The 24398-nt window shown below is 38.1% G+C and overlaps 1 protein-coding gene across 1 annotated transcript in view; it reads left to right on the plus strand.

Annotated features, from left to right (window-relative positions):
* LOC127511012 (thyrotropin-releasing hormone-degrading ectoenzyme-like) overlaps positions 1-24398 on the plus strand; it is a 140806-nt gene that overhangs the window by 89454 nt on the left and 26954 nt on the right. The window contains exons 8-12 of the mRNA XM_051891272.1: positions 5110-5175; positions 10544-10731; positions 19218-19306; positions 20415-20548; positions 20715-20770. Of these exons, the coding sequence (XP_051747232.1) occupies positions 5110-5175; positions 10544-10731; positions 19218-19306; positions 20415-20548; positions 20715-20770 (533 nt within the window). The remainder of the gene's footprint in view (positions 1-5109; positions 5176-10543; positions 10732-19217; positions 19307-20414; positions 20549-20714; positions 20771-24398) is intronic.

Genomic DNA, 24398 nt, shown 5'->3' on the forward strand with positions numbered 1-24398 from the left:
AGGCGGGCGGATGAATGTCTCTTATAAAAGAATAGTGGGAGTCATAAAAGAAGTCTGAATGGTTCTCTGGCTTATACAGCTACTGGAGTGATGAAGCGCTCCCGTCTCATTTACACACACTGCCCATTGCTTTTAAAGCCACTTTCAGATGGATCATATTATGGGATGTAGGAAATATTCATTCCGGCTAGAAATGTGAAATGCTTGACCTATGAATAGCAGAGGACAAGTGCGCTACTGCCCTGGAGAAATAAACTTCAGCATATTACACTCCATCTTCATCCTCTGGATGTGATTTGGAACAGCGGGAAGCTTCTTCCCTGGATTCAGTGCTTCATAGTCCTGTTTTTTGTTCTCAGTGGGATCCTGACTTGGAGAATGACAGTCCGTCAGATCCCTGTGGATATTGTGGGCTAATAATTCGTTCTGAACACAGATGAAATAGCCAGATACTCCTCAATTCAATTTCCCAACATTCTTGAACACAGAGAAGATCCATTTTTCCCATCTTCCTCTTCTTCTCCCAGCAGCCCCTTCTGGCTTGGCTGTTCCGCCTCATTATCACTGTTTTCTGTCTCTCTCATATGGGAACTTTCAGTATCTCTGTCTGTCTCTGTGTGATTGATGGGAAGAATAGGTAAACACAACACCTCACCAAACAATCTACCTCCATTGCCTCAAAATTACTTTCATATGCAGGGAAACTGTAGACATATTTCTTCTTGTATTACTTTTGAGGGAACTCATTTAGAAGGATGAATAATGAATTATTTATGATCTGCTTTGACTGTTGTGATGAAGGCTCTCACAGAAAACTCGTGTTTTAGCTCCGGGGAATTTACATATCGAAAGCGATCAATCTTTTGTCTCCCTTGGTAAGTAATTTGGCTTTACAGAATGAGGAACCAAAACCGAATGTGGTTATAATATCTGATGAAGGGACATTCAGGATATTACGCTGTCCTGAAGAGTGTCAGAAGAGTAACTAGCTGTCGCTAATTACATTAAAATAATTACACACACAACCATCCCAATGGAATCTGTGGAGGTATGAAGTGTGTCTTTAGATCTGAACCCATCTAACTAGACAGACTAGACCTTTCAGCATTATAAGTACAAATATAAGTATAGTACAGACTTTTCCGAAAGGTAGAACAGCATTATGCTGGCTACTAAAAGAACGTAGTTTGGCTAAAAACTAGTGTGCTTTGAAACATTGAAAATTCATAGGATGTAGGATGGCGTAATTATAAACATATTTCATTAAATATTGTCTCCAAATTAAAATGTCCCATTATTTAGCTGTGCTATGTATTTTTTATTGTCATTACAGTGTCACATTATCTTAAAGGGTTAGTTCACCCAAAAATGAAAATTCTGTCATTAATTACTCACCCTCATGTCGTTCTACACCCGTAAGACCTTCGTTCATCTTCAGAACACAAAATAAGATATTGTTGATGAAATCTGATGGCTTAGTGAGGCCTCCATTGAGAGCAAAGCCATTGAAACTCTCAAGGTCCATAAAGGTACTAAAAACATATTTAAAACAGTTCATGCGAGTTCAGTAGTTCTACCTTAATATTATAAAGCGATAAGAATACTTTTTGTGCGCCAAAAAAACAAAATAACAACTTTTCAACAATATAGTGATGGGCCGATTTCAAAACACTGCTTCGGAGCTTTACGAATCGAATTAGTGAATCGGATCTCCTATCAAACAGCTAAACTGCTGAAATCACGTCACTTTGGCGCTCCGAATCACTGATTCGATTTGTAAAGCTCTGAAGCAGTGTTTTGAAATCAGCCCATCACTATATTGTTGAAAAGTCGTTATTTTGTTTTTTTGGCACACAAAAATATTCTCGTCGCTTTATAATATTAAGGTAGAACTACTGAACTCACATGAACTGATTTAAATATGTTTTTAGTACCTTTATGGATCTTGAGAGAGGAAATGTCATTGCAGTGAATGGAGGCCTCACTGAGCCATCGGATTTAATCAAAAATATCTTAATTTGTGTTCTGAAGATGAATGAAGGTCTTACGGGTGTAGAACGACATGAGGGTGAGTAATAAATGACATTATTTTCATTTTTGGGTGAACAAACCCTTTAACTTAGCAGCACCAGTCTCTGTAATTGACTGACGGTTAGTGCTAGTCAACTCTCATGCATGAGGAACACTATATAGACACTATGTTGAATGTTTTAAATCAGTCACATGAGGTTCCATGTAGGTTAGTGTACACGACTGCCTTACAACATAGATGTCTATAGACAGTTGACAGCTGTTAATGTGATTCACTATGATTTCACTGTATGTTTGTTTTTCTCTTTTTCCTGTCTCTCTATAAGAGCTTTTGGTCACTAAACAGTGGTGGGTAGCAAAACAGTCATTAAAATACACACTTTTAGGCCAAGCAGACTGGAAAATGTCAACACAAACATAAAATGGCTCTGGGTGGTCCCTCGCTGCTCTGCAAATGTATGCAAATAAGAGGAATTGGTATTTCTTACTGCAACATTCGAATTCAAATTGCCTCAGCATTTAGACCTGCTTGAAAGAGAATGGACAACAGTTAAATATACCCTGATACATTTATCAATCATTATAGAAGCATGAGTGCAGAATTTAGCTAGCCACATATAATATATTATATGTACAGTATATATGAAATCTGTCACTTCGCTTCAGGGTAAAAAGGAGGAGAGAAAGAGGAATTGTACTGGTTTAAAACAGATTCATCAGGATGGTAACATGAATCTGGTTCTGCTCCAGACTCAAATCCCAGACTCTCTGAGAGCTCAGCAGAGCATGTAGAGAGATGGAGGCCAGCTGGACTGGGTCACGCATTTAGGACCCCAATGCAATTTGCTCAAACCTCTCAGCATGACGCCTGTCCACGTTTCAACAAGTGCCCCTTTTGATTTGATTCATGAAGCAAAGGCTAAAATAATTGACTTATTAAAGGAATAGTTTACCCTAAAATAAGTAAAAAGCCCTGCCATTATATGCTTACGCTCATGTCATTTCAAATTCATATTTTTTTAGTCTTCTATTAATCACTTAAAGTCATTCTCTTTTCGAAGATCTCTTGCTTTTGCAAATTCAAACCTAGTGCATCACAATGTGTCCAGTTTCTATTCGTTTAATGGTGTTGAGTGCTGGTATCAACGTTTGAAAATGTGAAAAACATTCATCTTTTCATCACAAATCTTTCTTATGACTACACAAGAGTTTAAATATAATCATAAAGCCTACTTTTATGGTGCTTTATGGTACTTTTTGTCTTTTTAAAGGATTAGTTCACTTTCAAATGAAAATTACCCCAAGCTTTACTCACCCTCAAGCCATCCTATAGGTGTATATGACTTTCTTCTTTCTGATGAACACAATCAGAGATATATTAATAAATATCCTGATGCATCCAATCTTTATAATGACAGTAAGCGTTACCAAATGAGTATCAGCTGAAGAAATTGTCTCCATCCACATCCATCCATCATAAACATATTCCACACGGCTCCGGGGGACTAATAAAGGCCTTTATTAAAGCTTACGCTACGTCCTACGCCTTCCCTATTCAAAGTGTAACTGACGTGACACCAGTTTACGCTTTCTTCATAACTTGAATACGGAAGGCGGTCTGGTGGAAGCTAGATATTTTACTTTATAACTTGTTAAATATGGATATTGTTTTTACACAAACGCATCGTTTCGCTTCAGAATAACCCCCCTGGAGCTGTGTGGAATATGTTTATGATGGATGGATGTGGATGGAGACACTTTCTTCAGCTCATACTCATTTGGTAACGCTTACTGCCATTATAAAGCTCAGAAGCGTCAGGATATTTATTAATATATCTCTGATTGTGTTCATCAGAAAAAAGAAAGTCATATACACCTGTAGGATGGCTTGAGGGTGAGTAAAGCTTATAATTATTTCATGTTTTTGATGTAAAAAGAGCAGCATAGACATTCTACAAAATCTCTCCATTTGTAATTTTACAGAGAATTATTCCTTTAAAACACAATAGAAAGGAAGTTAGAAACCAGTCCATTGTATGTCACATACCCCAGAATTAACAGAGAACATGCTGTTTTTTGTCAGCATGTACTCTTGACTCCAGCAACAGGAAGAGGATTACAGTTGACGGGTTTATCGCTCACGGTCACTCGAGAGTTATCGATGAATCTCATAGAGCAGGGAAAAGGCTTCCCACCAGATGTTCTTATCAGATGAATGTAAATGTGCACTCCAGGATCAGACTCCTTCTTCATGTCATCCACCACCTGTATGACTGAGACTGCAGGGCAGAGCAGACACACTGATAATGTAGCGTTTGGCACAAGCGCTGCTCTGTTTAACAGATTAAAGTCTTTTAGCAGTGAAATGAACACCCACCAGTGCCTTAGCTTCGATAGTACACAAGATTACAGATATTACATCCACTTTTCTATGCACATTTGTCTGTGTTTGATGTTGAAGCACTTGTACTAGGATACGTTAAATATGATTTTATCATTATTTACTTTGCTGACTTATGGTGAGGTGTTTCCTTTCTTCGCAAAGCTCACTTTTTACTTATTACTTATTAATAAAAGTACCATGTTTACTAAATGTAGGTAATAGCAAGTGGTACATGGGAAGTACCTTGGAGCATCATGTGAATATGATTTCCATATATCATCAAAGTACTTCTTTGTGTAAGTATTTTAGTTATTAGTAGTCATTTAGTGTTTTTCCCCTATTATTTTTTTCAAAACTCAAGGTGTTTATTTCAATATGCATAATTTGACCATCATCTTGAAAGAAACTCCTGTAAAATCATGTTGCTGATTTGTATGTTACTCATTCTGTGACACGCTGATGCAGCATCGACTTGAACAACATAATCAGCCTCTAATTGGCCTCCTTATGGTCCTCCTTGAACTGACAGCCAATCACACCCAAACATCTGCTGCTAATTTGCATATGTTCAGCTTGAATTGAGCGGATTAGTAATGTTATTGTTTGGGCTTATTTGGTTTCCCAAGTTCACCGTTCCTGTCCGAGTCCAATTTATTTCTCTTCCAATATTGATCTCTGTCTCTGTCCGTTTGCAGGATTACTTGATGACGCACATGTATGGGAACGCGGCGAGAGATGACTTGTGGAACAAATTCTCTGAGGTAAGATCTTAAGCATCTTCTGGGTGTGAGACCTCCTCCATCCATGAGCAGGAATCATTGTGAGTGGCGAGTTGACGAGTGAAATTGTTTGTGTTCAACCTACTTAAATTCACCCAGTGCGTCTCCTGCAGGCAGGTGCTCAGAGAATCATGCGCTGCATATACATGTAGGTCAGAGGCCATTATATAACTGCACATCATCAGCGGTGCACAAATTCATGCCAATACACCACCTACTCACATCAACGCATGAGGGCTTTATGAAAATGCCACATGGGAAGGAGTTTGATGCGCAAGCTGGGTTGTCTTTGATAGTTTTGCTTTTACACTTGAGGTTTCACTTAATATGAAAACGTTTTCCAAGTTTGTGGGTCACATATTGATCCAAAAATCTGATGGTTGTAACCTGCTAAATGCAAATGTTCAAAGTCTTGCTGCTGCTGATTCTGGTGGTTTTAATTAATTTATAAATTACATGAATCTTATCAGACCCGATTAGTGAAGTGTCACATAATTGCTGACAAGCCTGATGAGTCTCTCAGATTAAATATGAGCATCTGCCCTTTAGCTCAGGTGTAGCCAAGAATAACCCAAGAAAAATCTAAAAATTATCTACTGCTGAAGGAAAGTTGACCTATTTAGGTGCATTACTTGGGCCTCAAAAATACAGTTTTTATTAGGTTTGGCATGACTGCCCACCTCCTGACAAAAACAATCAGGTATGTTTCCTGTGATTCACACCGCTTCGATGTCTCCATCTTTTATAGTACCACAGAAGGTTTAGCAACCATATAGATACTCTTGGACTTCATTTCCCATAATTCCTTCAGTTTAGTTACCAGGGCAGCTAAAGCTTCAATGCTAATGCTAATGTAAAGCTCCTATATTAAATGATAATAAAACCTGTTTAAAAACAATTTAAATTATTGTTTCTTTAATATAATCACACACATGCAAAACAAGTGCTAGCACTGTCATTTTGTTTCTTCATTTTCATACTCCTCATACACCTTCATTGACGAATGTATCAAGTAAGGACATTCCACATATAAATGATTAAGTGCAGCTTCAGATGTAATTGCTAAGATAACATTATAAATTAAGGTTGGACGTGTGGCGCTACATGATGCTAATATGCTAACTCACCTGTGCAGTGCAGTTGTAAATAATACAGACTAAATATAAAACCTTAACTATCTAATATGTAAGATTTCAGCTTTTTAAGAGGCAGATGAGAACATAAAAAAGCTTAAGACACTGAGTAAGAGTGAGGGGAACTGGCCATTGTTAGGAAATGTCGTAGCCAACATCCATAATCACAGTAAAGTCGAGAGTTGGGTTCAAGTTATCAGCACAGATATACGCTTTTAAAGTCAAACGACTCTCAGCAAGTTCTCTCAGTGCTCATCTCACAAAGTGTCATGACTTTAATGAGATTACTTTCAAGCATAATCTCAAAGTTATTATAGTTTGTAATGGAACAGCAGGACATTTAGCAGCTATCAGCACCGTATGAAGCGTTTTGTCATTCACATCACTCTCCTAAATGCCGGCTGATGGGCGACTGCTTCTTCATTTTCTCTTTCTGAACAGAAAGGATTTAAAGGTATATTCATGTGAAGGGGCCAAACCAGGACCTCATATCCTCTCAGTGACCGTGTTTGTGAGGCACTGACAAATTTAGCTACGTTAACAGTCCATGACAGCCCATCATCTAATGAATACTGATATGCGCAGTGTTCATTAGCTATTCATGAAATCCAATTTGCTGCAATAATCTGGCAGTGCTTAGCGCCCACAAAGCCCTTTGTCAAGCTCACGACCCATCGCCGGACCGGCCTTCACTTCCTTTAATTATTTCTACTAGAGCAAAGGTACAGTAGCTTCCTGAAAGCATCCTACAGAAAATGATTCATAATGTAGGAACATCAGCTGCCGTCATCAGGCTCTACAGAGCCTCTTCTTTTATATTCACATGGTAAACAAACTGAGTCATCGACAGATGTGAGAAGTTGTCTGGTTTCACTTATCATTTTCTATATATTATCCTAGACACTAATCAATTAAAGTCATCTCATACAAGCTTAGTTATTCTCAAATTTTAATACTCACAATGGTCATAATATGTTGTTATAAGCAAGAGCGTCCCAGTTATACTGGAGGGAGAAAGTTCACATGCTCGACTGATCTAGTCAAGTTGTAGTTTGCAGAATGCAAGAGAGCCTGACAGAGCACTTTGTTTCTGCCGCCACATTTCTCTTCCAATCCCACGGGTCTTCACAACACACTGACTCTGTGCTGTAGCTCTCCACTGGTTTAAAACCAATTTCATACAAAACTACTGATTGGCTCCAGTAAATATGAAATGCTGCACCTCTTTAGGATGCGGTGAATGGAAATGATTGGAAATATCAATGACGCTTTGATCCAAAACCTAGCAAACTGCCTCACTGTCTACTGTGGGCACAGACATCTGCATCAGGACTGAAAAGAAACCTCAAAATACTGACTTTACATTGTCAGTGTACAAATACTCTTTATATGAAACACACAGAAGACTCAACTCACAACTGATTCCAGTAGAATTTAATGTTAATGTTGCTAACAACATGATACTCTGATAAACATACAAATACACAACACACACAAATACTAAGTAAAATAGCCCATGCATTTCAGTTCTAAGTGAAATATGTGTATTAATTATCAATATTTTTCTCCAATCCATTTGCAATGTATTCTGGGATTGCTGTAACCACGACAGACATCAAGTTTTTTGTTCCAAAGTTTTCTTGACCAAACTCTTTAAAATATGTGATGAATATGCAGTAAACACTTATGAACCATAATTATTACAATATAATCCTTTAAATTATACGGTTTTGAACTGTAAAATAGACAGTAAACTAAATGCTGTCCTGTAAAACCTAAAATGTTGCTACCATATTTTTTATGGTAAAGTTCTGGCAACCACAGCTGACATTTTTTTACTGTAAATTTTACAGTTTTTTTATTATTATTATTTTTTTTATTTTTTTTTTTACAATGTTCAAACCCGATTCCAAAAAAGTTGGGACACTGTACAAATTGTGAATAAAAAAGGAATGCAATGATGTGGAAGTTTCAAATTTCAATATTTTATTCAGAATACAACATAGATGACATATGAAATGTTTAAACTGAGAAAATGTATAATTTTAAGGGAAAAATAAGTTGATTTTAAATTTCATGGCATCAACACATCTCAAAAAAGTTGGGACAAGGCCATGTTTACCACTGAATGGCATCCCCTCTTCTTTTTATAACAGTCTGCAAACGTCTATGGACTGAGGAGACAAGTTGCTTAAGTTTAGGAATAGGAATGTTGTCCCATTCTTGTCTAATACAGGCTTCTAGTTGCTCAACTGTCTTAGGTCTTCTTTGTCGCATCTTCCTCTTTATGATGCGCCAAATGTTTTCTATTAGTGAAAGATCTGGACTGCAGGCTGGCCATTTCAGTACCCGGATCCTTCTTCTACGCAGCCATGATGTTGTAATTGATGCAGTATGTGGTCTGGCATTGTCATGTTGGAAAATGCAAGGTCTTCCCTGAAAGAGACGACGTGTGGATGGGAGCATATGTTGCTCCAGAACTTGGATATACCTTTCAGCATTGATGGTGCCTTTCCAGATGTGTAAGCTGCCCATGCCACACGCACTCATGCAACCCCATACCATCAGAGATGCAGGCTTCTGAACTGAGCGCTGATAACAACTTGGGTTGTCCTTGTCCTCTTTATTCCGGATGACATGGCGTCCCAGTTTTCCAAAAAGAGCTTCAAATTTTGATTCGTCTGACCACAGAACATTTTTCCACTTTGCCACAGTCCATTTTAAATGAGCCTTGGCCCAGAGAAAACGCCTGCGCTTCTGGATCATGTTTAGATATGGCTTCTTTTTTGACCTATAGAGTTTTATCCGGCAACGGCGAATGGCACGGTGGATTGTGTTCACCGACAATGTTTTCTGGAAGTATTCCTGAGCACATGTTGTGATTTCCATTACAGTAGCATTCCTGTATGTGATGCAGTGCCGTCTAAGGGCCCGAAGATCACGGGCATCCAGTATGGTTTTCCGGCCTTGACCCTTATGCACAGAGATTGTTCCAGATTCTCTGAATCTTTGGATGATATTATGCACTGTAGATGATGATAACTTCAAACTCTTTGCAATTTTTCTCTGAGAAACTCCTTTCTGATATTGCTCCACTATTTTTCGCCGCAGCATTGGGGGAATTGGTGATCCTCTGCCCATCTTGACTTCTGAGAGACACTGCCACTCTGAGAGGCTCTTTTTATTAGGTCAATTGGCAACATGATTGGGTATAAGTTGCAAATTGGTCCTTCAGCTGTTCCTTATATGTACATTTAACTTTTCCGGCATCTTATTGCTACCTGTCCCAACTTTTTTGGAATGTGTAGCTCTCATGAAATCCAAAATGAGCCAATATTTGGCATAACATTCCAAAATGTCTCACTTTCAACATTTGATATGTTATCTATATTCTATTGTGAATAAAATATAAGTTTATGAGATTTGTAAATTATTGCATTCCTTTTTTATTCACAATTTGTAGGGTGTCCCAACTTTTTTGGAATCGGGTTTGTATGTCCATTTAGATGCAGCAGCTCAAGGTGAAAAGTAGATGAAGCTTCATAAAGCATTAAAACATTCCTCATACACACAGAGAGCTTTTGAAAACAATTCATAAAGAAAACTGCCAGTTGTCCATTGTGCTGAGGCATTTATAGCAGCATTTTCAAAGAACAAGTAGAAACAGTGTACGCAGTATATATCCCCCAGGGACAAAACTCAGTCACATCACGAGCTTTCCACATTAATGAGCCGTGAGATCCAATTTTATGTTTTACTTCTTTAAAACAGGAGGAGAGCAGCTTCCTCTGAAGAAATCAGACTTATAAATCTAATTCTGCTCCTTTACAAGCGTCACTCTTGTATAGAGAGGTTAGATAACCTTGTGAAGTTCCCCCGTGTGCGGTGTAAAAGAACAGTAAATTTTAATCACCTTTCTATTCACTAAGAGTTTTTAATTAAAAGTCCTGGATGGGTTTTTATTTAGATCTGTTTTAGTTTTGCAAGAAAAAGAAAACCCAATCAGTTCAAATATGTGCATAAGAACCCATTAAAGGCATCAAATCTGAATTAATTTATAATTATGTTTCATTAGGTGGTCCCTAAAGCCCACCAACACAACTCACTTCCACTTAACTGATGCTATCAGACACAATCTATTCTACTCTGAGCTGTTAGATGCCACACATGGTGATCTGTGTATGATGTGTTTTGATATATGATATTTTGTGTTGCAGGCCATGCAGCAGGAGGGAAAGGACATCAACATCACGCAGGTCATGGACCGCTGGACCCTGCAGATGGGCTACCCTGTCGTCACCATCAGCAAGAACGACAGTCTTGACAACAGTGTCACCATCTCCCAAGAGCACTTTGTCTATGACACGGATGCCAAGATCCAGAATCCTGAGCTCTTCAACAAAAGGTAGTTGCATGATAATGAAACACCATCTGTAAACTGACCTCTTGACATTGATTCTCCATGACCTCATACATCAGTGCAGAAAATCCACCATAATACACAGAGGCCTGTATGTTTGCTGAACACTGCAATGCTAAATAATGTAAAAATCCCACACAGTAGGTGAATCTCCTCCCAGAATGCTCTGATAGTTTCCTGTGATCAGATCAAGCTCAAAGAGAAAAAGATCCTACAGTTGTTCTGCATCTGAAGAGAAAAAGAAACCATTTTGATTAAAAAATGAGATTAAACTTTAAGATATTGTGGAAGAAATACAGAAGAATAGGCCATCTGGAGATTATAAGCAGAGCTAGACAGCTACAGACTATCCTAGCTCCCCAAAACAGCATGAAGACCCAGAGGATTTCCTCACTTATCCGAAGGATGTGAACAGTTTGGTCCTTAGCACATCTTTAGATGTCTGCCTTTACCACTCCTGTTAAATGAAACAGCTTAAACCAGCCTAAAATGATCTGCCGGTTTTCACTGGTCAGTCAGCTAAGGCCAGCAAACTATTTTAGACTGTTTTATGCAGGACAAGCTATCAAGCTGCTACTAACTGAGCATTTCATTTATTATTAGCGACCCATGCTAACCCATCACCGCCACACGCCACATGCTGTTTGGCACCCGTCTGCGTCGTCACAGAAAACTGCGTGTGTCACTGGCAGATAGATTAGTTTAATTCTTTGTTAGAGTGAGATGAATAATTCAATACCTCCTCTCATCCGTTTTCGAAATCCTCCTATTGTTTTGTATTAGCAGCACAAGAATTGATTGAAGAATTGAATTTTAAAGCTGAACTGTCAGTTTGGGTGTGTGTAGTGAGGGTTGTTAAGCAGTATTGCCATTTAGATAGTAATAATAAAGTTTCTCAAGTTGAGAACGATATCAGTGTCAAACTTCTGCAAAGCTTGTAGCATCTATTCAATATATTATTGTTGCTTGCTTTTTGACTAAAGATGGTTAAAAACCAAATCTATCCATTAGAAATGGGAGAAAATACTAATTCTAGAGAGATTAAAGCATAATATCTGTCATCATCTGATTTATATTCTGCAGAAAATCAAAGGCATTGTGTTTTTGCGTGGCTAGGCTAGCTCTCAATGTGTCATCTGATTTCATAAATATGAAGCATACAGGTAGAAATCTGTTAGTCCGCCTTTTTCCTGAGATCATTTGTACAAGACAGACAAAGCCATGGTCCTTTGAACGTCTCCTCCTACATGAACGTGTTTTCTGAGTGCTTCTGCAGAGGCGTTCAGAAGCAGAGCCGCTCCAGGAATCAATAGCAAAGCTGTGTTGTGAGTAGGGGGCGTCTCTCTCCTGTTTTGCCCCTCAGGCGGGTTTTCAGCTGAGCACTAGACAACCTGCCAGAATGCAGGGGGATTTGGCACCTTTGTAAATGCAGTGTAACACCTCACTTGAGGCTTTAGGCCAGCCTAGCAAAATGTGCTGACAGAAACATTGGCAGCAACAAAAGGAAAACAGAGAAGGTCAGTTTGAATGTATTTCACACTCCTTCTGTGTGTTTCATGTCCACTGCCATCTCATTAAAGTTCATAAAGGGTCCAGAGTCTGTCTGGAAATGTCCAAACTCCACAGAAAAAGACATTTCTTCCACACTGTTGTACTCAAAATGCTGGCTTTTATGCAAAACTTTGATATTCTCTTGAAACAGCTCCATAATCCAGCTAGCAAAGAGATGCTAATCCACATCTTCTTTCAAACTTGCATTAAAGTAATCTCTTTTGGGTTAAATACATCGGCAGCTGTATTGACATATTTGCTCTGTTATTTATTACCACAGTAATTAATTTTGACTCATCCTTCAGTTTGTAAAAGAATGAAATCATGTTTATGGTAATGCATTTACATATGAATGCATTTACAGTGGAAGTCTAGCATGCTAGCATTCTAAAAGTAGATAAATAAACATTTTTAATTTGTTTTTTCAAAGTTAGGGTTTTGTATAGATCTTGTAATTTGTATTTAAATGCTGAATATTTATTTGAAATTGCCACAGAAGTTTTCAGCTACAGCTATCTGGTGTGTTTTTCCCGAAAGCATCGTTAGCCAACTATGGTTGCAAGTTCCGTCGTTATCAGCATAGTTCAATGAGTTGGTGTTTCCCGAAACCATAGTTCCAATGAACATTCGCAAACAGCATGTTTTGTGTTTTTGGCAACAGCTCTCGACCTGTGGTTAGAAGCACAGTTTCTTCTTTGTATGACATGTGGACTTAATAAATCCTTATCTTGAGCAAATTAAGCAAACTGATATTCAGTACAATCTTTAATTTTGATTAGATACAAATGTCATTTACGTCTTTTAGTTTGTCAAGAGATTTAAAGTGAATTAGTCTTCAGATGTCGTAATTTATAGCAAAAGATCTAGCATTAATACGATCTCAGAAGGAGTTATTACTCCATCACTTGTTTGACATCATTAACCAACGTGGTTGAAGGACAAATTTGCAACAATACGGTTTTGGGAAACAGACGTGACTAGCTAGTTGATTTCTTCAACGATGCATCGTACTATGGTAGTTAAACAGTGACGTTATATTGGAAATGTACCCGATTGTTTACATCAGCTTGTTAGCATATTAGCAGTTAGCTTATTGGCCACAGTTTTATAAAACCTCAGTATTAAGTTACTAAGATTGAATAAGTCATTAAAAAGTGGCCATAAGTGTGACTATTGGAGAGAAATGAAGTTTATACCTTCAAATGGAGATGCTGTATTTCAACACACCTCATCTGAAATCATCAAAGGACCATTTGGCACGTCCAAGATAGTGTACAGATCCTGTGCTTATTTTCACAAGTGTAAAAAGTCTGGAGCTGAAACGTTCCTTCATTAACACCTTTACACTCGTGTCTTACCTGACTTCTGTTTGGATTTTCACAGCACAGATTTTTGTGCTGAGGTGATTTCAAAGAGAAAATAAACATCTTATTAGCGCTTAAAGGCACAAAATAATTTTCTCATTGCAGGTTTGACTGTATTAGGGACATGCAGTTACACCTGTGAATTATTTTTTAGTCCCCAGGTGGATCTGAGCCTTATAGGGTGTTATAGTGTGCAGGAAACTGCGCAAAAACTTCAGGGTCACATTGTGACAACCAGATACCCACAATGAAAGAATATCATCAAGAACCTGGCAATAAACCTGGCAACAAATATGCGATCACATCCTGTTTATACCTGTATTCAGATCTGACCACTTGTGACTGGGTAATTTCAGGTGTAAATATGTCTGTTCAGGTGAATTATTAGACTTCACCACCTCCATGTTCTCCAACTGAATGAATCCCTGGTGTTCCAGAAATCCACCTCAACCTCTTTGTTCAGCAAATGTTTAGCTGCATGTTGCTCTCTGTGGGGTAAGTAGTTTTCCTCAATATCCAACACATCCCAGTCTTTCTTCTCTAACCCACCCAGCAAAACATCCTCATCTTCTTTTGTCCAGTTCCTCACTGCCTCAGTGGTTTCAAACCACTGCTGGATGATTGACTGAAAGTCAAACGCAAGTCTACAAAACATAAATGAACACAACAGCTCAACATCAACACAAACTCCAAGCTGTGTGGACATCCATGGAAGGTTTCAAATGAAGACACTTGTATTTTTTCTTCACTTCAGTGCGACTGGTGTTGGATAAAAAAAATGTTGTGAGGATTTACAGTATCACACATGTTGAGCCACAAAAACCCCCAGTGACTCATTATAGACTGCAAAAGCCAGCGGTCCCTGAAGAGAGCGTGAGATATTATCACTCTCACACAGAGAGACTGAGACCTCACAACCCATGAGCAGAGAAAGAGAAGAGAGGATGGTGGTTAATTACAGTGAATTTTAAATATAGGCACATTCAGACCACAGCTGTTACTCTTTTACAGTGGTGATATTGAAGGCTCAGTTCTCATTTCTCGGCCATTCATTACTAATTATAAATTGCCTGAATTTTTAATCTCTAGAAGTTTTTTTAATACTTAACAAAAAAAACAAAAAAAAACAACAACCTTGGAACACGTTAGCAACCATACAGCACCAAACCATTATGTGGTGAATGTGGTAAAAGTGGTAAATATTATAGTAAATGTTATTCAGTCAAGCATTGCATATTTTCTTCATAAAATGTAAAAACAGTCCTAAATATTACATTATTTATTTGTGGATATGCACTCATTTATTATATATTAAAAATTGCTACCTTTTTAAATTTAGTTTCTGCCATCTTATAAGTGTCTCCATTTAACATTGTGCATAACAACTCTTCTTGACCGTGGTAAAATCACTGTAATGAACTGCCTCTAGCTTGTTATCATATATTATATAAATTATTGTCCATCAAGCCGTTGATCACGCAGGTTTCTTTACGCATTTAACTTGTGGCCATGGGAAATAGGCCTATATGTCATTCCCATAAAGAAGAAAAAATATATTTTTCCTGCAACATAAGATCTCAACAAAATGATCTCGTGGCCATGACTTATCACGTTCCCACAAGTTAATATGACGTTCCCACAAATTAAAGGGGTGACTAATTATGATTTCACTTTTTAAACTTTAGTTAGTGTGTAATGTTGCTGTTGGAGCATAAACAACATCTGCAAATTTACGACACTCAAAGTTCAATGCAAAGGGAGATATTTTCTTTTAAAGAATTCTCTGTTTAAGGACTACAACAAACGGCTGGTAGGGACTACAGCAAGCTTCTTCCTGGGTTAGTGACATCACTAACAACAAAATTTACATAAACCCCGACCCCGAGAACACGCAACTAAGGGGGGGGGGCCATGTTGGGCTGCTTTAGAGAAGAGGAAGAGTTGTTGTAGTAGAGTGTTGTTGCCATGCTGTCATTTTACACCGGACTGCTTCACAAACGAGGGTCAATTCAACGCTGGATTTGCACAAAAGATTAACATGACGGCATATGCTAGTCGATGAGTTGAATCAACTCCACAGCAACTACATAAATTTATCCATAAATAAATAAATTTATCTCCACCCTCTTCTTGAAAGGGGGCCAGCAGCAGTCAGCAAATTTGACAAGCTATAATAAATGATCTGTGGGGTATTTTGAGCTGAAACTTCATAGACACATTCTGGAGACACCAGAGACGTATATTACATCTTGTAAAAGGGGCATTATAGGTCCCCTTTAATATCTCGTGGCCAATATCAAACGGACCTCTTACTGTAAATTTACATATTTATAAACAATCAAAAAATTACAACTTTACCTTGTCTTGTTCAATTTTGGCAAGGTAGTCCTGTTGCGATGCCACAAATAAAGTCCTGTTTTTTTATGTTCCAATCAAGGCAATAAACAAATAATGGGAAAATTTGACAAATTACAAAGTCATTTATGAGCCCATGTAACGTGTGAAGATTCGACCCACATGTTATAAAACTCGTGACCTGTTAAAAAACTTTCCCTCAACATAAGATCTTGAGGCCACGACTTATTATCATGTTCCCACAAGTTAATATGATGTTCCACCAAAACTAAGTGAACCAAACATGTCCCCTACCGGTCAAATAACACCTTCAACTGATATCTACTAAATAATATCTACAACTGCAGATAAGAAACACGGGTTTGTTCCATAAACATTATATGATGCCCACATTTCTCATCTCACACACACTTTATCCGTCTGCTGCAGAGACTTAACTCTTCATTTGTGCTTTAGCTAAAGCTCTGGGCCATAACACAAAGTTCCTGAGGGATGTAAATAACAATGATGATAACAGACTCTTCCATAAATGAACATAAACATGAGCCACCAAATTACCAGCCTGTGGAGAACTTTAATTTTCTTTTGCTTTCTTCTCTTGTTCAATCCCACTGATGAACACAGTTTTATGTAAATGTATCAGTGTGTGATTTCATTTGAACACACACAGATGCTTCTATTATCACTGGAATTCATAAGTATTGTTATCAGCGCTCATCTACCGCAGAAACTCTCTCTATAGTCTCCTTACCAACATATGCGTTTAAATACTGTTTCCCAGCAGGCTTCATATTGCTTCATCTTATGCATAATGTCTTCTCAACTGTGCTACAGTTATATTCTCTGTGATATAAACTTTCTTCCCAGCATCAGTGTCTGCTGTTTCTGCTGCCCTTAAAAATCTTGTAATGCACCTTGTAATGCATTGTATGGTCTCATGAATAATTGTAACCACAGTTATAATTCATTATAATAATTCTGTTATGCCTTTAGAAAGTAAAATGCATTAAATGAGATGACAAACAACCAATTTCAGGTGTACCAAGGAATCTGCAAATATTATAATTCATTTTAACTTTGGTTACAGTTACAGTTTTTATAAAAAGACATAATGCATTATAACGTACATTATGAATTCCTTTATAATGCATTATACACAAAGGCTTTGAGTAAAGTGTTACCATATAATTTTATAACAGAGGTTTCAGTCTTTTCACAGAATCAAAATTGAAGCTTATTCAGACATAATTCAGACACATTAAATAACATAAATCATCTTACTGAATGAATGGAGGTGAGTCACCAGCAGCCTGAAAAGAGTTTAGTCCATTCCTGTCGGTTTTCCTAACTAACACAAATCCTTAATGATCAAACCCTTTCCCCACAGCCAAAACTGACATCATGGAATAACCAGCCTGCTCTTCTCATATTAGATGACAAAATGTTGGCATTTATGAAGAATATGTGGTGCGTGCCTGTGTAAAGTTCACTGTCACAATGCGAGGCTGCTTGCCAGGGTGTTGCTATGTGGTTGTCAGGGTGTTTTTTAGCATGTTGCCTCAAGATAAAAGACAGCTTATTGTGATCTGTTGTTCTAGCTAATGAAAAAAGCTTTTCTTAAGAAGTTAGTGGCATGCTAAGATAGATGCTACCATGCTAATCAAAAGAAGGGATGGTGTTTTAATTTTTTATCTTTGATAATATGATGCGATATGCAATTTAAAAGACATTCATTAACATATTTTCACGATTAAGAATGAAAACACCATTAAGCATTGTTCTGTCATTTCTTATCAGGCACTGAATGGAGTACAATGGGGCTAAAGGCACACCTTAAAGGGACAGTTCACCCAAAAATGAAAATGTCATTATTTACTCCCCCTCAAGTTGTTCCAAACCTGTATAAATGTCTTTGTTCTGCTGAACACAAATGAAGATATTTGGAAGATTGTTAGTAACCAAGCAGATCTCGCCCCCCATTGCTTGGTTACAAACATTCTTCCAAATATCTTTCTTTGTGTACAGCAGAACAAAGACATTTATACAGGTTTGGAACAACTTGAGGGGGAGTAAATGATGACAGAACTATCCCTTTAAGTAAAATGTGCATTTTAAAATATGATGGCTACATTATAAATATGGTGGACACCCAACTTGATAATAATATTGCCAACAATTGAAAAAGCCAGCCAACTGTGCCTTTAGCCTCAACAGAAGGGACACTTTTTACCCTAAAATACCATACTTACATATTCTTCAGTTATTAACAATCTGTTGATTTACAAAACTGAAGATCATTGACAAGACTTTCATGTCCAAGTATATTTTGGTAGGCATAACTTTTCACATAAATCTATAACATTTGAAAACACATTAAATAGCAATATAACATTAAACCTATAGCACAGAATTGACTGCGCTGCCCATGATCATGTCAAGGATCAGCTGAATTTCCCAGAGCACCTATGAAAAATTCTCTCAGCCAATAGAATGGCTTTGCTGAGGAAGGGGAAATTTTTAAAGTTCAAATACTTTGTTTGGAGCGTGTTCATATGATTCATTCTTACATTAGATTTCATAATGTTACAGTATTTATTGCTTTTGGTCAGCTCTGCTGAGCTCTTGTTGTCTGGGGTAATTTACACTGGCAGACAGCAGACCTCGTCCACCTGTGTGCCAGCCATTTTGACAGGCTGAAAGAGGGGCGGCCATCCAGTGTGACAGCTGTCAGACAGGGTTTGACTGGATGCGCTTTCATACCTAGAGATCTTCATGCACACACTCAATAGCACATGAAAGCACAAACTCACAGATGAATCGACATCAAAATGAGGTGGCGACACAGAACATGACAGCGATCGGGTGACGAGTGATACACAGCTGTATGTGTGTGACAAGAGAGAAAAAGAGAGAGAGCAAAGCACTCTGGGAAAGAATGAAAGCTGATTTCTTTGAGCTTTGACACTGCTGGGCTTTCTTTGAGCTTCACAATCATCTGATATTCCTGATTTTGTCACTCTGCCTGCTGGTGCTGAGACACAGAGGATATCACTCTAATATATCCCACAATCCCATTAAGTCGTGGGCGTCCATATGTATCACATTATGCGCATCATACAGTATGTATGTGCGGCAGTGACTTTTAAACCCCTGAGATCAAACAGAAGTGTTTCATCTGTTTCTCTCTTTGTCTCATTTCAGCTTCCAGTGGCAAATACCGCTGACGCTCGCAGTGGGAAACTCCAGTCACATATCAACAGACACCATCATCTGGGTCTCCAATAAAACAGGTACCAGTTATTCACGATTTGACTCTCAAGAATTGTATTATTATAATGAGGATTTTCCTTCATTATGATGTCAGGACAGTTCACTTTTCACTTACCAAAATGTCAAACTGAATTTTAATTGTTAACCCACTTAGGGGTTAAATTTGACTAATTCAGCTCTCAAGACCTGCATTTATGTAAATTCCTTTATACTAAACTCCTCAATGCTATTCTTCAGTGATTCACACACTGCTGCAGCAGCCACACGTCCACCATCATTATATTCAATTCTATTCCATTCCATTCTTCTCCTTTGGGAGAACGAGGCAGATTTTCTTTGGAAGGAGCCACAGCGAGTCAAATTCCAAGACCCAGAATTGAATTTGCTCTGTGAGCGATCCGTGTGGCTCAGAGCTCAGAGTTCCCCTGATTATGAGACCATTTAACAGCCTCCATTTTCTGCTCACCTTCCCTGAAAAACAGTTCTCATCAGGGCTACAATGCAGATGACACAGACCCGGAGACAATGACTCTTGAAGGAAACACAGACTGTAACATAAAGACCCCATTTATATGCATTAACTCACCGCAAGACTCTTACAATCTGTCCACTGACGGTTGGATGCTTCCTGGATCACGATACACTGCAAATCCATTGAGTCCATGAGCGCTCGAAAACACTTAACCAGTGCATTTGTTACCCATGAACAAGCACAAGGTCTGGCTGGAATTTTACAGGATGAGAACTTGGCAAACACATTAGATTACAGATGTTGTACATACAAAATGCTGAATGCATCGTCTCTTAATGTATATTTCTATGCAGGACTGATTTTATGACTTCATTCCAAAGATGATAAATGTGCTGATAATTTAAACACTGATATCCATAAAAAGCTTTGCAAGTTCACTGTCAGGTAGAATATATCAGTCCATATATAGTGACTGGTTTAATTTTCAGATTTATATACATTTTGTTTATTTTATTTTATTATTTTATTATTATGAACTTCCTGTTATCTGAATATATTCACATCTGTCTGTGTTTCATGTGATTTGAGCTACAGTGACTGTCAGAAGTGTCATTAAACGTTTGTTTCATGTTCTTTTTTTACTGCTGTATTTATAGAGACTCACAGAGTGGGTCACGTGGGCGGTGAGACGTGGTTGCTGGGCAACATCAATCAAACGGGCTACTTCAGAGTGAACTACGACCTCCACAACTGGAGACTTCTCATTCAACAGCTGATGACCAACCCAACGGTATTTCTTTCTTCCTCCTCTGTCAGTCGTTCTGACACTTATCATTTCATCCAAAGCATTTCTTTTAAGTTTTTCTTTCCCCCTTTTGTCACGTTTCTTCCGTTTTCTCATTCTTCTCATCACTTCTTGCTGCATTGTAAATGTCTGTGCTGTTCTCTCGCGGCAGATCATCTCCGTGGGCAACAGGGCCGGTCTGATTGATGACGTCTTCAACCTGGCAAGGTGGGTTCAGTTTGTTACACGACCCCTCTGGAAACATGCAGAGTCATTCAGAGAGTTTGATACCTGCACTAGAGATCCATTTAACAGCCTTCAAACCCCTGCAGAGACTCCTGGATGATTCAGGCTAATTGTGTTCTGCTTTTTATTGTCACAGTAACTGTCACATTATTTCAGGAGGTCGTTCACATACAGTGAGAATGTACAAAGTGACAGTGGCGAGGAAAAACTCTTGGAGTATAAAGGCCTACTGAGTCCAAGTCTGGATTTTTAGCAAGAAAAATATCAAGATTTTTAAAATAAATTAAAAGAAAATTGCATCTCTATGAACTTCACTATGATAAAACAGGTCATTTTTATCATAGTTAAGATAAATAAATAAATTGTTCTAACTAAATATACCGATTTATTTTGTTATTCCATGAAAGCTCAATAATGATTGTTTAAAAGTTTTCATTTTCCCTACTTTTACAAAACTAGACCTGCTTTTAAGATATTTTATTTTCCTTATAAAAAGGTCAATTTTAATAATAATAAACCTCATTTTTTGATGACACATTTCTAAAACTTGATTTTCCTAAAATTAGCTTAATGATAATGCATCATAAGCATCAAAGAACAGACACGGGGGAACCTAAAGTTACAGCAGACGTTACAGAAGTCAGTACAAATGGATCTTCATCTTCCTGGGATTTCAAAAGATTACATCATGACTGACAGATCTGTATGAATGTGAAAGTGTTGCAAGACTCGATGACGTTCATATTAACATCCATCTTGGTTGATCTGCTGGTCAGCCGAGACATTATTTGAGATGAGATTACAAAAGGACCATCTAGATCAGGGTTCCTCAAATCCGGCCCTGGAGTGCCACTGTCCTGCAGAGTTTAGTTCAGACCCTGATCAAACTCACCTATCTTCAATTTTCTAGTAACGCTGAAGACCTTGATTAGCTTGTTCAGGTGTGTTTGATTAGTGTTGAAACTAAACTCTGCAGGGCAGTGGCCCTCTAGGACTGGAATTGAGGAACCTGGATATAGACATAAAGCATTTGTTTCACATCATCTGAAGCCGCATGCACCTATAACACCAGACACAGGAATACCTAAGTAATTACCTAAGTAATTGATTTCCTAAGTAATCAATCCAAGAGAATTAGCCAATTAGCAGCAGTGGGTGTCATTAAAAAAAAAAAAAAAAAAAAAATGAATGGAATACTATATTTGTTAAAGCTATATTTGTTTCCATGTAGTATTAAAATTTTTTTTTTAACTAGTTCTGCCATGAAACTCTAGATGGTGCAGGCTGATAGGTCTTTACTCATTTGGTAGCGATCACATCATTTTCTACACAGCACAGCTGATTGGTTGCGGTTGCATCAGCGGCCAATGAGCTTGCTGCTCAAACTTAAAATACCTGCATTGTTTGCTGTTAGCAGTGTGTAGCGTGCTTTCAGAACCCTCCTCCTTCCCCAGCTCCACCAGTGTAGATGTATGTTACATGTGCAGCAGCAGCATGTCTTACATGCTCACAGCATTGTCTGTGAATGTATTGGCAGTAGCAAGTCTCGGTACTTGCTCTGCAGCAGCTGCGTAGCAGATCTATTCCGAAGACCAAATACATTAACTTAATCAACTTAATTAATTAACTTAATTAACTCCCGAGAGTTGTCATGACAGAATTCAGAATCATGAATTATTGATTTATTCGAATTGTTTTTTTATTATTATGAGTTGATTCCTAGTTGTTGTTTTTTGTTTTAATTGAATTCAGAGGTCATTGTGTTTTTTATTTTGATTGTTCAGACAATGAACTGTTCATTCAAATAGATTTGAGAAAGACAGAAATTTAGCACCAGACCTAAATGTCCTCTGGAAAAGTTTTCCTCTGGTCAGCCTGAAAGGATCTTGATAAAGCCATCCATCACAATAGAAAGAACAGTCGGATCCAGTCAACTACAGCTGGACCTTCATTACTGACAGATGCAGCTCTTGTTCTGTACTGTACTCTTGATCTTCTTTTCTCCTTTAGTCGGGAAGGGGTTATTGAAGAAAAAGCCTTTAGCTCATCAAGATGAGACCTGCGGTGAGACTACTGAGCCGTTACTGCGATAGAGGATAATAAGAAAGTGAGGGAAAACCTCTGTTTCCCCGCCTTTCCACTGCTGTCTCATTGTATAGATCCTTCAGAGCTTCATGATTAGCTGGAAACTCACACATGTCCATTAATGTGAGAGGAAGTAGAGAAAGAACAGTGAAGGTAGATAGAAAGAACAGAGTTTATTGTGCCACAGGCTGCCAAGCTGCCAATAGTCCCTTCAGAAATGACTGCTCCCCCCAGGGTTCTCCCTGTTTGATATAAACACTCACTAATTCTGCTTAATGAAGGAAATATTCAATCACTGGCAGGTACTTTGTAGATGATACAAACCAACTGATTCATTTCTCAAGCCAAATCAGTGTTTGGGTTTCACTGGTGGACTTTTTTAAACACTGAATGTTGTTGCTTTGTACAGATTGTAAAATTAATTCATTTTGGACAGTCATTTTTATTGTTCTACCAAACGAAATGAGGAAGCTGCCAGATGCTCTGCTAGCATTAGCACCGCTGTTCATCATACTGAAACGACAGGCTTATCTGCCGGTGCTGTGCGGCTCATGTTGAGCTAGACGGGGCTTTAACAGGCATGTGGAGAATTGTGTTTTTGACCACAGATGTTTCCTAACCATGATGATTCAGTCAACTGACGACAAACCCGCAGGGAAACTTGTGTTTATCGCTGTCACATTATTGCCGAGAAAGGAAACCTGTTCCTCCTGCGTTGTAGTACGTCATGTTCATTTAGCCTGTTTATTTGGCTCGGCCTTGTTTACAGAAGAGCTTGATAATTGAAACTTAACAGGACTGAAGGCAAATCCTTTTGTTCCTGATTTCAGTCTGGTTTGTACATATTGTTTGTCTCTTTTGTTTACAGCTACTCTTAATAAAAACAAGCGGATGTTAACAGGATGTCTTATTCAACCTCAGGGCTCAGATCTGTGGAGGTGGTTATTGGCTCTTACGTTCTCGAGAAGCGAAAATGCCAACCTGCATATTAAAAACAGCATCATTGTTAATCACAATGTGTAAAATGTCTCATTTCTTGGTAAATTACTGGGATGATAAAGGGTGTTCATATGAATGAGGAAACTGAATGGGCACTGCTGCCTTGAGTGATGTTACCTAATTAAATGCCCCTGGTGCTCATGGGAGTCACTCACACAGATCAATACTGCCTCACAAAGCCTTTATTGTGATTATGAATTACTGGATCAATTGAGAAGAAGAAAGCTGGTGTTAGTGAAGAATATAAAATAATATAATATAATATAATATAATATAGTCCTACTTGTATTATATGGATGGATGTTGGGGTGAACTCAGACAACCAAGGATTCAAATGCAGATATACTAATAATAATAAACGAAAGATAAAAACCATAGGCACTAGAAAACTTCAAACTCAACAAACAAGGACAAGACCCAACAAATAAACACAGCAAACACTAGCGCTGTGTCCGAAATCGCATGTCTGAGTAGGTACTACGTTTGAATTTGAATTTAGCTTGAAATCATTAAAAAAGTATGTTCT

Source organism: Ctenopharyngodon idella, chromosome 4 (assembly GCF_019924925.1).
Source record: "Ctenopharyngodon idella isolate HZGC_01 chromosome 4, HZGC01, whole genome shotgun sequence".
Lineage (NCBI taxonomy): Eukaryota > Metazoa > Chordata > Actinopteri > Cypriniformes > Xenocyprididae > Ctenopharyngodon > Ctenopharyngodon idella.